The sequence below is a fragment of the Dama dama genome, chromosome 9, assembly GCF_033118175.1.
Source record: "Dama dama isolate Ldn47 chromosome 9, ASM3311817v1, whole genome shotgun sequence".
Taxonomy (NCBI): domain Eukaryota; kingdom Metazoa; phylum Chordata; class Mammalia; order Artiodactyla; family Cervidae; genus Dama; species Dama dama.
The window spans coordinates 81,675,916-81,689,162 of NC_083689.1; the positions used below are offsets into that span (position 1 = coordinate 81,675,916).

At 41.9% G+C, this 13,247-nt stretch overlaps 1 protein-coding gene across 5 annotated transcripts in view; it reads left to right on the forward strand.

Moving 5' to 3' along the window:
- The window catches only part of TENM2 (teneurin transmembrane protein 2), a 1,030,924-nt gene that overhangs the window by 951,701 nt on the left and 65,976 nt on the right, over positions 1-13,247 (forward strand). For all 5 annotated transcript variants that reach the window (XM_061149488.1, XM_061149489.1, XM_061149490.1 and 2 more), the window contains 2 exons: positions 5,824-5,967; positions 6,616-6,865. In XM_061149488.1, coding sequence (XP_061005471.1) covers positions 5,824-5,967; positions 6,616-6,865 — 394 coding nt within the window. The remainder of the gene's footprint in view (positions 1-5,823; positions 5,968-6,615; positions 6,866-13,247) is intronic.

The window sequence follows — 13,247 nt, forward strand, 5'->3', positions numbered from 1 at the left end:
TAAAGAACTCCTACATAGTTCTTTATGACTCAGTAATATTGTGTATTTACACATATACTACATTTTGTGTGTGTGTATACATTGCCATTTCTTTATTCATTCATCCATCATTGGACACTCTGTTTCCAATATGAAAGGGATTGATGTTTATTCTTCATGAAGTGTTTAGAGAAATTCACCAGTGAGACCATCTGGTCTTAAGCCTCTCTTCACTGGGAGATTTTTGATTACTGATTCAATCTCTTTACTAGTAATTGGTTGTTCAGATTTTCTATTTCTTCCCAATGCAGTCTTGATAAGTTATGCCTTTAAGAATTTTTCCATTTCTTCCAGAGTGTTCAGTTTATTAGTATGTAGTTATTCAGAGGAGCTTCTTATGATCCATTGTATTACTGTAGTATAAATTATAATGTGTCCTTCATTTTTAATTTTGTTGATTTGAGTCCTTTCTCTTTTTTCCATAGTTAGTCTTATTAAAGATTTCTCAGTTTTGTTTATCTTTTCAAAGAACTGACTCTTGGTTTGGTTAATCTTTTCTATTGTTTTTCTGCTTTCTAGTTTATTCATTTATACACTAGTCTTTATTTGTTCCTTCATTCTGCTAACTTTGGATTCAGTTTGTTCTTTTTCTAATTCCTTAAGACATAGAGTTATGTTGTTTATTTGGGATCCTTCTTAATGTAGGTGTTTACTGCTGTGAACTTTCCTCTTAGTACTGCTTTTAATGCATCCTAGAAGTTCTGGTATTTGTGTTTCCATTTTAATCTGTCTCTTTTTATTTCCCCTTTAATTTCTTCTTTGATCTGTTGGTTATTCAGGAGAGCATTTTTAATTTTCCATGTATTTTTTAATTTTCCAGTTTTCTTGGTATTGGTTTCTAGGTTCATGCCATTGTGGTTAGAGAAGATACTTGGTATGATTTTAATCTTCCTGAATTTGCTAACACTTGTTTTGTGGCCTAACATGTGACCTAAAATGTTCCTTGTACCCTTGAGAAGAAATGTGTATTCTGGTGTTGTTGGATAGAATGTTCTATGTGTGATAGGTCCATTTGGTCTATAGTATTGTTCAAATCAACTGTCCCCTTTATGATTTTCTGTCTGGGTGATCTATCCATTTTTGAGAGTGGGATATTAAATCCCTAACTTTACTGTATTATTTCTCCTTTTAGCTTTATTAGTTGTGCTTTATATGATTAGATGCTGCAATGTTGGGTGAATAAATATTTATAATTGTTATATATTCTCAATGTATTGACTGCTTTACAATTGTATAATAATCACCTTTGTCTCTTTTGAACATTTTTAGTTTAAAATCTATTTCATCTGATATAAATATAGCTACCCTTGCTTGAGGCAGGGTAGGGAGGTTTACCACTTGCTTGAAAGCTTGAAATGTCTTTTTCCATCCCTTCATTCTCAGTCTACATGGGTCCTTAAGCCTATGCTATGCTGCTGCTAAGTCACTTCAGTCCTGTCCGACTCTGTGCGACCCCATAGATGGCAGCCCACCAGGCTCCCCCGTCCCTGGGATTCTCCAGGCACGAACACTGGAGTGGGTTGCCATTTCCTTCTCCAGTGCGTGAAAGTGAAGTCTCTCAGTCGTGTCCAACTCTTCGCAACCCCATGGACTGCAGCCTACCAGGCTCCTCCGTCCATGGGATTTTCCAGGCAAGAGGACTGGAGTGGGGTGCCATTGCCTTCTCCGCCTTAAGCCTATAGTAGACGTTATATCATTGAATCTTGTTTGTTTGATTTGTTCACATGGCCGTTTCATGTCTTCTGATTGGAGACTGTAATGTTTACATTTAAATAAGTTATTGGCAGGTAGGGACTTAGCATTGTCATTTTAGCCTCTGTTTTCTAGCTTTTTTGTTAACCATTGTTCCTTCTTTCTTTTTTTGCTGTCTTTGATATTAGTCGCTTTGACTTATTTATCATGTTCTTTTGTGTAATTACTATAGATATTTCCCTGTGCGTACTATGAGATCTGCCTTGTGCAATTGGTTGATTTCTCTTCAGTTATTTTAAACTATGTTTTTCCTTTCACTTCTAGCTCATTTTTGTTTTATGATGTATTTGTTGAAGAAACTGTTGTTTGCCTGTAGCATTTCTCATAGTCTGGTTTGTTTTCTAATTGCACACCTGTGACTGTTTAACATATTCTACTGTTCTGTATCTCCTGTAAATCGATAGCTAAACCTGGAGGTTTCCTAGGTACAGGTTTGATTTTTTATCTATACCAACTTTTTTGAAATATAATTGACATATAAGAAGTGTATAACATAATGATTCAATATTTGTATATATTGCAAAATGATGACTGAAATAGGTCTAGTAAACATCTGTTGCCATACTTAGATACAAAATTTTTCCTGGTGATGAGAACTTTTAAGATCTAGTCTCTCAGCAACTTTCAAATATGCAATACAGTATCACCAACTATAGTCACCATGCTGTACCTCACATCCCCATGACTCATTTATTTTTTAACTGAAAGTTTCTATATTTTTATTTCCTTCACCTGTTTGGTCCACCTTTCAGCCCTTGCCTCTGGCAGACACCAATTTGTTACCTGTCCATGATCTTGGCCTTTTGCTTGTTTTTAATTTTTTATTCTGCTTATGATCATTTTTACTCCATAAACACTTTAAAAAGATTAGTTAGATCTCACAAAAAGAAATGTACTATTTATCACAATAAAGCATTAAGGCTTTTAGAGCAAGTAATATTCCTATTTACACAAATTTTTAGATCCACATATAGGTGAGATTATACAGTATATGTCTTTCTTTGTCTCACATACTTCACTTAACATAATGCCCTCAAGGTTCATTTGTGTTGTCACAAATGGCAAGATTTCATTCTTTTACATGGCTAAATAATATTTCATTGATTGTATACCACATCATCTTTATCCATCCATTTGTTGATGGACACCTTAGTTGTTTCTGTATCTTAGTTATTGTAAATAATGCTACAATGTAATGTTTTTGTTTTCTCCAGGTAAATACCGAAAAGTGGCATTGCTGGGTCACATGGTAGTTCTATTTTAATTTTTTGAGAAACCTCCATACTGTTTTCCATGGCTATACCAGTTTACATTGCTACCAGTCGTGCACAAGGGTTCCTCTTCTCCACATCCTCACCAACATTTGTCATTTGTATTCTTTTTGATGATAGCCATTCTGACAGGTGTGAGGTAATATCACATTGTGGGTTTGATTTGCAGTTCCCTGGAAGTTAGTGATACTGAGAATCTTTTCATGTAGTGTTGGCCTTATGTATGTCTTCTGATAGATGTCCATTAAGTTCCTTTGCCTGTTTTTTTAATTGGATTTTTTGGCTTTTGGTTGCCAAGAGGTGCGAGTTCTTTATATACTTTGGACACTAACCTGTTATCAGATATATGATTTACAAATATTTTCTCTTTTCATTTTATGGATGGTTTCCTTTGCTGTGCAGAAGCTTTTTAGTCCGATGCAGTCCTACTTGCTCTTTTTTGCTTTTGTTGCCTTTCCTTTGGCTGTCAAATTCAAAGAATCATTGCCATGACTGATGTTAAGGAGCTTACTGCCTGTGTTTTCTTCTAGGAGTTTTATGGGCTTGGGGCCTTTTAATCCATTTGAGTTAATTTTTATGAATAGTATAGAGTGGTACAGTTTCTTTTTTTTTCCTGCATGTGACTGTCCAACTTTCCCAGCCCACTTATTGAAGAGAGTGTCCTTTGCCCACTGAAATATTCTTGGCTCCTTCATCAAAATTAGTTGACGGTGTATGCCTAGGTTTATTTCTGGACTCTATATTTCTATTCCACTGATTTTTGTGTCTGTTTTTATGACAGCACCATGCTGTTTTGATAAATATAGTTTTGTAATATAGCTTGAAATCTGGGCATGTGGTGCCTCCAGCTTTGTTCTTTTTTTCAAGATTGCTTTGCCTGTTCAGGGTTTTGTGGTTCCGTGCATATTTTAAGAACGTTTGTTCTATTTCTGTGAAAAATACCACTGGAATACTGATTGGGATTACACTGAATCTGTACTTTTCTTTGGGTTGTATGGACATTGTAGAATATTAATTCTTCTCATCCATGAGCATGGAGTATCTCTCCATTTGTTTGTGTCTTCTCCAGTCTCTTTCATCAATTTCTTGGAGTTTTCAGTGTATAGATCTTTTGCCTCCTTGGTTAAATTTATCTCTATCAGGAGGTGACTAATGTCAGCTTGTCTATTCTTTTATGCTTTCTGCAGCATTGAAATGCTCATTACCTAGATTCATTAGGTCATTAGGGATTGCAAAATGATATTCTAATAATGTCATTGCTTCTTTATTATTTACTAGCTAGAATACTTTTCTATAGAGATACTTTTGCATTGGCTACTTTGTTATTTGAAGCACAGTTTAAATAAGATAAATGCTTGATTCTTACCCTTTGTTTACCAGTTTTCAACATTGTAAGTTGGCTCTCTAATATCCTCTACCAGTGGCAAATCCATTTTTTAAATACCATTATAAACTCATAGGATGAAATACCTCTTAATATAGCCATTGAAGTTGTCTTTCCTAATAGTCAGATTGTCTCATCTTTGGTCAATAGAAGCCTCTTCAAGCTGATTCCCAAATTCTTTTGCCATTGCCCTAGGAGATTTTCTTTCCTTCCTATCTGGTCTGAAAAAATGGCCTGGTCTTCTATTGCTCATTTCTTGCCCCAGCCATGTCTTTAAGGAACCCTGATTCCTTTTAATGAGAAATAATATTTCAAGGCCACAGACCAAGCACTAGCAATTCTCTTTGCTACTGAGTTGGTCATTGTTTCTTAGAATTTTCAGAGGACAAGCCAGGAAATACATGGAGCTTTTTTTTAAAAGATAAAATGTATCTTTCGTTCATCTCGACACTCCTATATCTCAGGATTTAAAAGAAGCAGAGGAGAATCCCCAAAGGTGACACACGTAGTTAAGAATTTAATGTAGTAGGAACAGCAGTAATAACAATGCCTCATATTTCTAAAGCAGCGTTCCGATTAAAAATGCATGGCATCTCAGCGTTCTGTCTCATCTATCCTCACGACATCTCTCAGAAATTGAAGCTTCACTTGCTCTGTTTTACACATGGGGAAAATGGAACCACGAGGAAGTGTGAGCTGTAACAGAATTGGGACTCAAGTCCTTCATCTCCCGCCCCTCTCTCCTATTTGTCCATGTGGCAAGTGCAGGATTTTTATAGTTTTTGGATTCTCTTCCCCACTGCATTGCCACATAATTGGCAGGCTGTGTCCCCGTGCCTGCCTCACTTGGAACCCTCTGGAATCCTGAGTGAATGTACAAAGTGCCTTAACTAACACAAGCTGTTGCCTCCAGAATCTCCTTATAAATGAGCCACAAAGCTTCCATAGGTCTTTCTCCTAGTGAGTGGAAATAAATAACGCAGAATATAGCGAACGCATGCCGTGAGCAGCAGGCTGGGGGAAACGGTCTCCTGTCCATCTCTAAAGGAGCGTTGTATTCAGTTTTTAAATGAGTCATCTCTTCCCTCTCCATCACTGGGGTCATTTTTGAAAAGCCGGCTGTTCATTGGAAAGGTCTTTCCATCCCCACAGACAAGTACTGTGTAAAGTTTCAAGGCTGAGTTCAGCTTGAAATTTGAATTTAATATTGTATGGAATCACAAGGAGAAAAGCAATCAGCCTGCCTCCTTGAGTGAGTTTTTTGAACTGAATCTGTATTACCGTGAGCACAAGTTTCTTATTCCTGCTGGAGGGCTCTGGAGTAATCAAGTAAGCTCTCTCTTCTCCCGCTCTGCCCCACCCCCTTGTATCTTTCAGTTTCCGTTGGCTTTGAATACGAGACCTGCCCCAGTCTCATCCTGTGGGAGAAAAGGACAGCCCTCCTTCAGGGATTTGAGCTGGACCCTTCCAACCTCGGTGGCTGGTCCCTGGACAAACACCACATCCTCAACGTTAAAAGTGGTATGTGGGAGACTTCCCTGGTGATCCGATGGTTAAGACTTCACTTTCCAACGCACACTCAGATCCCTGGTCAGGGAGCTAAGATCCAACATGCCTTGGTGCCAAAAAAAAAAGACATAAAACAGAAGCAATGTTATAACAAATTCAATAGACTTTAAAAATGGCCTACATCAAAAAAAAAAAAAAAAAGTGGTTTGTGAGCACATCTCCTTTTCCTGCATACAACCCAGTCTTGCCTCTGGAACCTTCTCTCCAGCCTTGACATTTAAGCAAAAGCACCATCCCCTTCCTGCATCTATTTTTCATCAAGTGCCCAAAATACTCATAGGTTTTTCCACCTTCTCCTTTTAAATGTCAAACACTGTTGAGCTGGTTTTCCCAGACCATCCATCTTAGTATCCCTCACAAGTCTTCTTCAATGATCTCTGCAAGTGTTTTCTTACCCTGGACCATGGCCTTGGGGTTTACCCATCCTGTTGCAGTGCTTTCAGCCTTGTGAGGAAATTGGGGACCTCCCCACAGTTGACGTTTCCTACTGTTTCTCTTCCCTTTGTCACTTCCACCCATCCTCAGTAAGTTCATAGACATGTCCACCCTGGAGGGCTGCAGTAACCATTCCAATTTACTGCCCCCCCCCACCCCGCCCAGGAATCCTGCACAAAGGCACTGGGGAGAACCAGTTCCTGACCCAGCAGCCCGCCATCATCACCAGCATCATGGGCAACGGCCGCCGCCGGAGCATCTCCTGTCCCAGCTGCAACGGCCTTGCTGAAGGCAACAAGCTGCTCGCCCCAGTCGCCCTGGCTGTTGGAGTCGACGGGAGCCTCTTCGTTGGCGACTTCAATTATATCCGGCGCATCTTTCCCTCTAGGAACGTGACCAGCATCTTGGAGTTACGGTAAGTGACAGCATGGAAAACCTGCTTTTACTCTATGGCTCCCACTGCTACAAAACTTCCCTGGGCAAACGGTGGACACATGTGGGGTTCTCCAGAGGATACACATTCGGTGTGATGGGCTGAGGTTTGATAACCCAGACCTGGGATCAAATAAGGATTGGGGGAAATCCTTGGTATAGCGATAAAACACTACCCATGTATTTAATACAGTTGTTGACACCTGCCTTATGGCAAAGGCGAAAGCCTTCAGACATTGTGCTGGGGGTGGGACCTGGGTAGATATATTTTATAAAACCTCCACGAGAGAATCTGATACATACCTAACAGTGAAAGAACCACTACTCTAAGCTGATGGTCCATTTCCCTGGTTTCTAAAGTGGCACGTCTTAAAAATACAGATTTCCAGAGCCTACCCCCAGAGAATTTGTTCAGTAAGTCTAGAGCAGCGTCAGGGTGTCTCTCTCTTTGACAGGCTCTGTAGAAAATTCTGATATGCATCGAAGTTTGAGAACCACTAACGTTCATTCATTAATTCAGACACTTCTATTGAGCACTTCTGTGTGCTAGCTCTCTGTGAATTTTCTAGATCTTTGCACATTTATTAAGATCTGACTTAGAATTACTGCATAGGCCTTGCTAGGTAACTTCCAGCCACCCTAGGGGATTCCTCCTGAGTCTAAAGTCCAGGCCTCTGTTCTGGACAAAAGCTCTTTGAAACTCTCTTTTTTGGGAAAGTTGATTCCAGGTCCTCAAACCTAGAGAGGAATCCATCTAGAAGTAAAGGGAGAAATGCAGTCTATAAACAAGAGAGAAAATTCATTCAACAAATACTTGGTAAATATATACCATGTATAGGACTGTCTGGTGAAGCAGGGGAAAAAAAACATGGAAAGGAAAAGCCCTAGCTGTCACGTTGCTGGTCTGTTGTTGTTCAGTCACTAAGTTGTGTCCGACTCTTTGCGACCCCATGGACTGCAGCATGCCAGGCTTTCCTGTCCTTCATCATCTCCCAGAGTGCTCAAAATCATGTCCACTGAGTCAGTGATGCCATCCAACCATCTCATCCTCTGTCGCCCCCTCCTCCTCCTGCCTTCAGTCTTTCCCAGCATCAGGGTCTTTTCCAATGTGTCTGCTCTTCATATCAGGTGGCCAAAGGTGGTGGTCTGATAGGGAACTTCAAACTAAATCATGTGGACAAATTTTAAAAAGTTCTTCAAGTGGCCTTCAGTGCTCTAAGGAAACTCTAACAGGGTGAGAAATAGGGACTGTGATGATGGGGAGGAGGAAGAAGAAAGCTACATAAGATAAAGTATGCAGAAAAACCCCTTGTATTAGGTGATTCGTGAGGTGGGATATGAATGATGAGGATAGCCATGTGGAGTACTAGGGAAGAGTATCCCAGGCAGAGAAACGTTGTGCAAAAGCCCCAGTATCAGCAAATAACCTGCTTATTTATGGGATTGATAGAAATCCAGGAGGGTGGAGAACTCAGGGGAGAGTGTCTCAGAGGAGAGCAGAGAGGTAGGTAGGGGACCAGTGCTTCAAGATCGGAATGACCATGTCTACACGTGTGGATCATATTCTTCTTTATTTATTTTATTGAAGATAGGTGATGTACCATGTTGTATTCATTTCTGCTGTGTAGCAGTGTGATTCAGTTATACATACGTATAGACGCTTTTTCACATCCTTTTTCGTTATGCAATGCACAGCCCTGGAGGTTAAAGTAGGAAGATGGGTGGAGCTGACGTGATCTGATTTGCATTTTTTTACAGATGACTCTGGCTATCAGGTGAGGAATGGACTGTAGGAGTTCGAGACAGTAGGGAGGCTGTAGCCCTGTTTCAGGATTTGAGTGATGGCGACATTCCCTAGGGTGGCAGCCAGGGAGATGGGGAGCTTCCAGTTGAGATACATTTTCAGGGTAAATTTCATAGGAAATGTCAATAGACTATTTTCAGAAATTGGGGTGGGGAGAACCAGAGAGAGAGGAAAGAATCAAAGGTCTTGCTAAGATTTTGATCTGAGCAGCCAAGTGGTTGGTGGTATTTTCTGAGGCAGCCGCAGCTGCCAAGTGAAGGACTTGGAAGAAGCCACAGGCTGCCCTTGCCTTTTGTGTCTCTGAGATCTTTCTGAGAGGGAGGTCAGTGCTCTGAGCACCAGCAAGTGTTGCTGGTATTCTGGGATGCTGAGACTGTGCCAGACACAGTGTGGGGAGTGGGTAGAAGAAGAGAATACAACTCAGCTCCACCCCAAGAAGATGACGGCCTCAGCAATACAGTGATCGGGGATCCTGGAGGCGTTTACTGAGCATAAGGGTGAGCCAGACCCTGAGCTGGGTCCCAAAGGGGATGAAACACAGGCTTAAAGAGCACCCGTTCGAGGACGAGATATGGGCACCTGAGAGAGGAAAAGCAATTCAAGCTGAGTATTCTAGAAAAGCCAACAACCAACCATCACAGAAACACGGTGGGCGGCAGAGGGGGTGGGGGAGTGACATGGGGTAGAGGGTATAATGATCAAAAGATAAACAGTAAGAGGAAGGGGGAGGCAAAATGGAAGAGGCTGGATAATCTTCAGAAGGTCACGCTGACAATGAGACATGCCACTTTCTTAGCGCTCCCCGACCGGGTCCCTTTCCCAAGTTGTTTATTTCCTGTGTTATTCTAGTAGAACATCCTCGTAGGCATCCTGTGGGCAGTGGGGAGCCAGGAGAGGAGGCGGGGCAGGCAGCGGAGTGAGTGCTGGGCCTGTTCGGAGGGGCTGCATGTCCGCACCTGGCGTTTGTCACCCTCCACGTCTGGCTCATGCTCCTTTGTCCCTGCTCTTCCTGCTCAGAGCCCCGTGAGCACCTGCCTGCCACTTCCCCGCCTCCACACCTTGGCTCGTGCTGCTTGCTCCACTTAAAATGCCTTCTCCGCCTCGTCTCCCGCATCAGGTCCCTCTTTAGAAATGGAGTTTGAAGGCCTCCTCTTCCGTGAAGCCTGGTCTCCCCTGAGCCATTTAACTCTCATTTCCCACAAAGGTGACACCATGGGACTATCATGTTTTTCAACTATTTCTGCCAGTCTGTAGGACCCCGGGGTGTGAATGTCTGTAGAGTCAGCACCTTTGACATCTTTGCCCCTTGATGCCCAGAGAGGTGCCTGGCCCGCAGGAGGGGCTCGAGATGTGCTCCTTGAGTTAAAGTGGATAAAGCCCAGCATCCTCTCTTTGGTTGGAGTTTGCCCCTGATTCCACATCTCTCAAGTTGCAGGGGCCACAACATCAATGGTACAAGTTAAGGGCCCACGTGGTAACATTGAAGACAGCTGGAGGGAGTGTAACTGTCAATTTCCCTTGACAGCTGTGTGATTTTTTTTTTTTTTCCTTTGTAACCACCTTTAGACTTGCTCTTATTTCATCAGCCAGGTATCCAGACGATTAGAAGTTAAGCTTTAACAAGAACACTGGTTTGATTCTTCTTTGCTTCCCACCACATACCTGAAAACAAAGGGCTGTCAATCCCCTCTCTTCAAAACAGTAACCAGCAAAGGGCGGGGGGGATGGGGAGAGACCTGTCTTGTGCTTCTGTCTTTTCTCCATTGTGAGTTGGCAGCCAAATGATCCAATTTTGGGAGTTGGTGCCCGTCCCAGAGCTGAGCCTCCAAACCCTAATTTTATTTCAGTGTTCACGCTCCTTCTCCCTCACTTCGTCCTTTGCCTATCCCAAACATGTAGGGGCAGAGTTCTACCCATTTGAAAAATTGATGCTGGAAGAAGCCTTCTTCTTGTGTAAACCAGTTATCACCTGCCTGCTCTAATATCACCAGCATTCGAGACATTTTCAATACCCACATCCCCAGGAAAGCCTGATAACCTGCCTCTGGGAGCCCATTTCCCTTCTTACAACAAGTATCCTCTTCAGGTGGTTTTTAGAAAACCCAAGCCCTGTGGAATAGAGTATATCTGTCAGTCATTCACATTTTGGGGTGAAGTTCTATCAACAAACAAACTTTCCTGTCTTCCCTGTTTGAGAATATCTCCAGACCTAAACCCCAGTATAAGGCAGGAAATGATAACGGATGGGACAGTATCTGTCTGCCTTTTCTTGACTTGGCCCCTTTCCATAAACATAAGAATCTCACACTTTCCTTCATGTTTGCAATTCTAAGCTTTTTCTCTTCTTCCCATTATTAGATTATATTGTGATATGAGCTATGCTTTTTTCCAACTAAAACACTTCCCCATGCTGAGATTCTAATGATGCTGATGGAATCGGTCAGAAGCATCATTGCACAAGGGAAGATGTTTAGGGGAGGGGATTGTCCTGCCCAGGTATATGAGTGCTGCAGAGGGAAGAGATGCAAGAAAATAGGAACCTAGGAGAGTGGGTAAGGGCAGCAGAGATTGAACAGAGGCTTCACCAAAGGCCAACTTTGCCTGAGAGTTCACCTCCAACAGACCCTGCTTAATGCCAACATAGAAAGTTAGGGAGAATGAGATTGTACTCAGAGGGGAAATGCTTTCTCTGTGTAGACAGGGTATAAACATGGAGATCAGAAAACAAAACATAACATAGCACCTACCCAGAGTAACAATGACAACAATATTCCCACAAAATTTTAGACAGTTCTTGGCACTGTTTTCAAAGCTCTTTTTACCAAGGACAGATCCAGGTTTCATGGGGTCTGAATCTTAATGCAATTTTAGAATGAAACTGTCTACCATTTAAAATAAGAAGAGAACCCCAAACAAATAACAAATTTAGAAAAGCTGGCAATTAGTGCAGACATAACAAAATCCAGACAAATAACCTAAAGTTTGTTATTAATTAACCATTGCACTTCCATGATATATGACTTCTCCACTGAACATTCTAGTTCCTGTAATGATGTTAGGTGTGTTGGTATAACAGGGCAGGAGCATTCTTTAAAGCCATGAATACCACTGTCATCTAGGAGATAGTGGAAGGACTATGTATGAGCCACAGAAGCACATCCCCCTAAACTAAATGTATCCCAACTCACTTTTTTTTAAGAAGTAAAACACGTAAACAAAAACTCTGGCCACCCCCCATCCACCCTGTTCTGTGCCACAGAGTGATAGAATTGGAATAGAGAAAGACTACAGTCTCCACTGATGGCAGCTTTGTGATTCTCAGCAGAACATGAGGGACTGGAACTGGTCCAAGGCAGGTCTTACAGCATGAAGGGAAGCAGCCCATTGCTTCCTTCCTGTACTCAATAACCCATTTTTCCAGCCCTCCCTCTCTCCAGGGCTGTCTACTAAGAATCAGCCACACAGAGATAAGTCAGTCATGTCCAGATTTACTTACTCATGTCTGTTGCTGATGATAAGCACACACACATAAATCACAAGACAGCCTATGGAGAGATCCCTGAGACAAGTGGGGAAGTCTTAGAGAGACCCTGAAGACGGTACAGGGGAGTCATTCAAACTCCTCAGTGTGGAGAACTAATCCATCTCAATTCTTGAATCGGAGACAACCTTTTCCTCAAAGGGTTTGTGTCCTGAGGCCATGGACCCAAAGACGAGGCCTGTCCCTTGTAAGTAGGGCACCTGAGTACATGCACATGGACTGACTCAGTGGTGCTGTTATTTGTGTTTGTTGCTTCTACACAGCCACTTTGCTAATGGCCCTGGACTGGAATAACCGTGACCTCAGCCTTTGTCCAGAACTCAGATCCATATGATCATTCGGACTCTGCACTCTCAGTGACTGAGTCCCCACTGCCTTCTCCTTCCCCCAACATAGATATTATATTAATCAACTTAAAGCAGATGTTCTTAGCAAAGAAGTAGGTCAGGTCTACAGACCCAAATCCCAACCAGTCTTTTCACCTTAACTTTAAAAAAGTGGAATTGATATTGTAATAATTAAGAGCCAAATATGACTACCAGTGGTGGCAGATAACATTTCACTTTCATTAAGCAATATAAAATAGATGCGAGAATTCCCGGCTGCCACCCTGACACACCAGGCTTTGCAGAATGAATCTTAAATTGCACTATGTCAGTCAGAGCTCAAGAGTTATCAGCATCATTTAATTAACTTTTTTTTTTCTTGCAAAAACTAACATGTTGGAATAAAATATAAAAATGTAATCCCTGTGCAAACCCATCACTAATGATGGCCCCTGGCAAAGGCCTGAGCTGCACCCAGACAGGAATCAGAGCATTCAGCCCTCTTTGTTCCTTCCCTGAAGCCTCCTCCCTTAGCTGGAAGGGAAAGAGAGGTCAGGGGTTCCTTCCACAGTGGCCAGGAAACCTCAGAAATGGAGAGTACTTCTCTATTTGAGGCCCTAGTCTCTCTCCTCTTCTCCTTAATGCTGTTAAGATTCAGCTGCTTTTCTGTTGAACCTGACATGTATTTTCATTC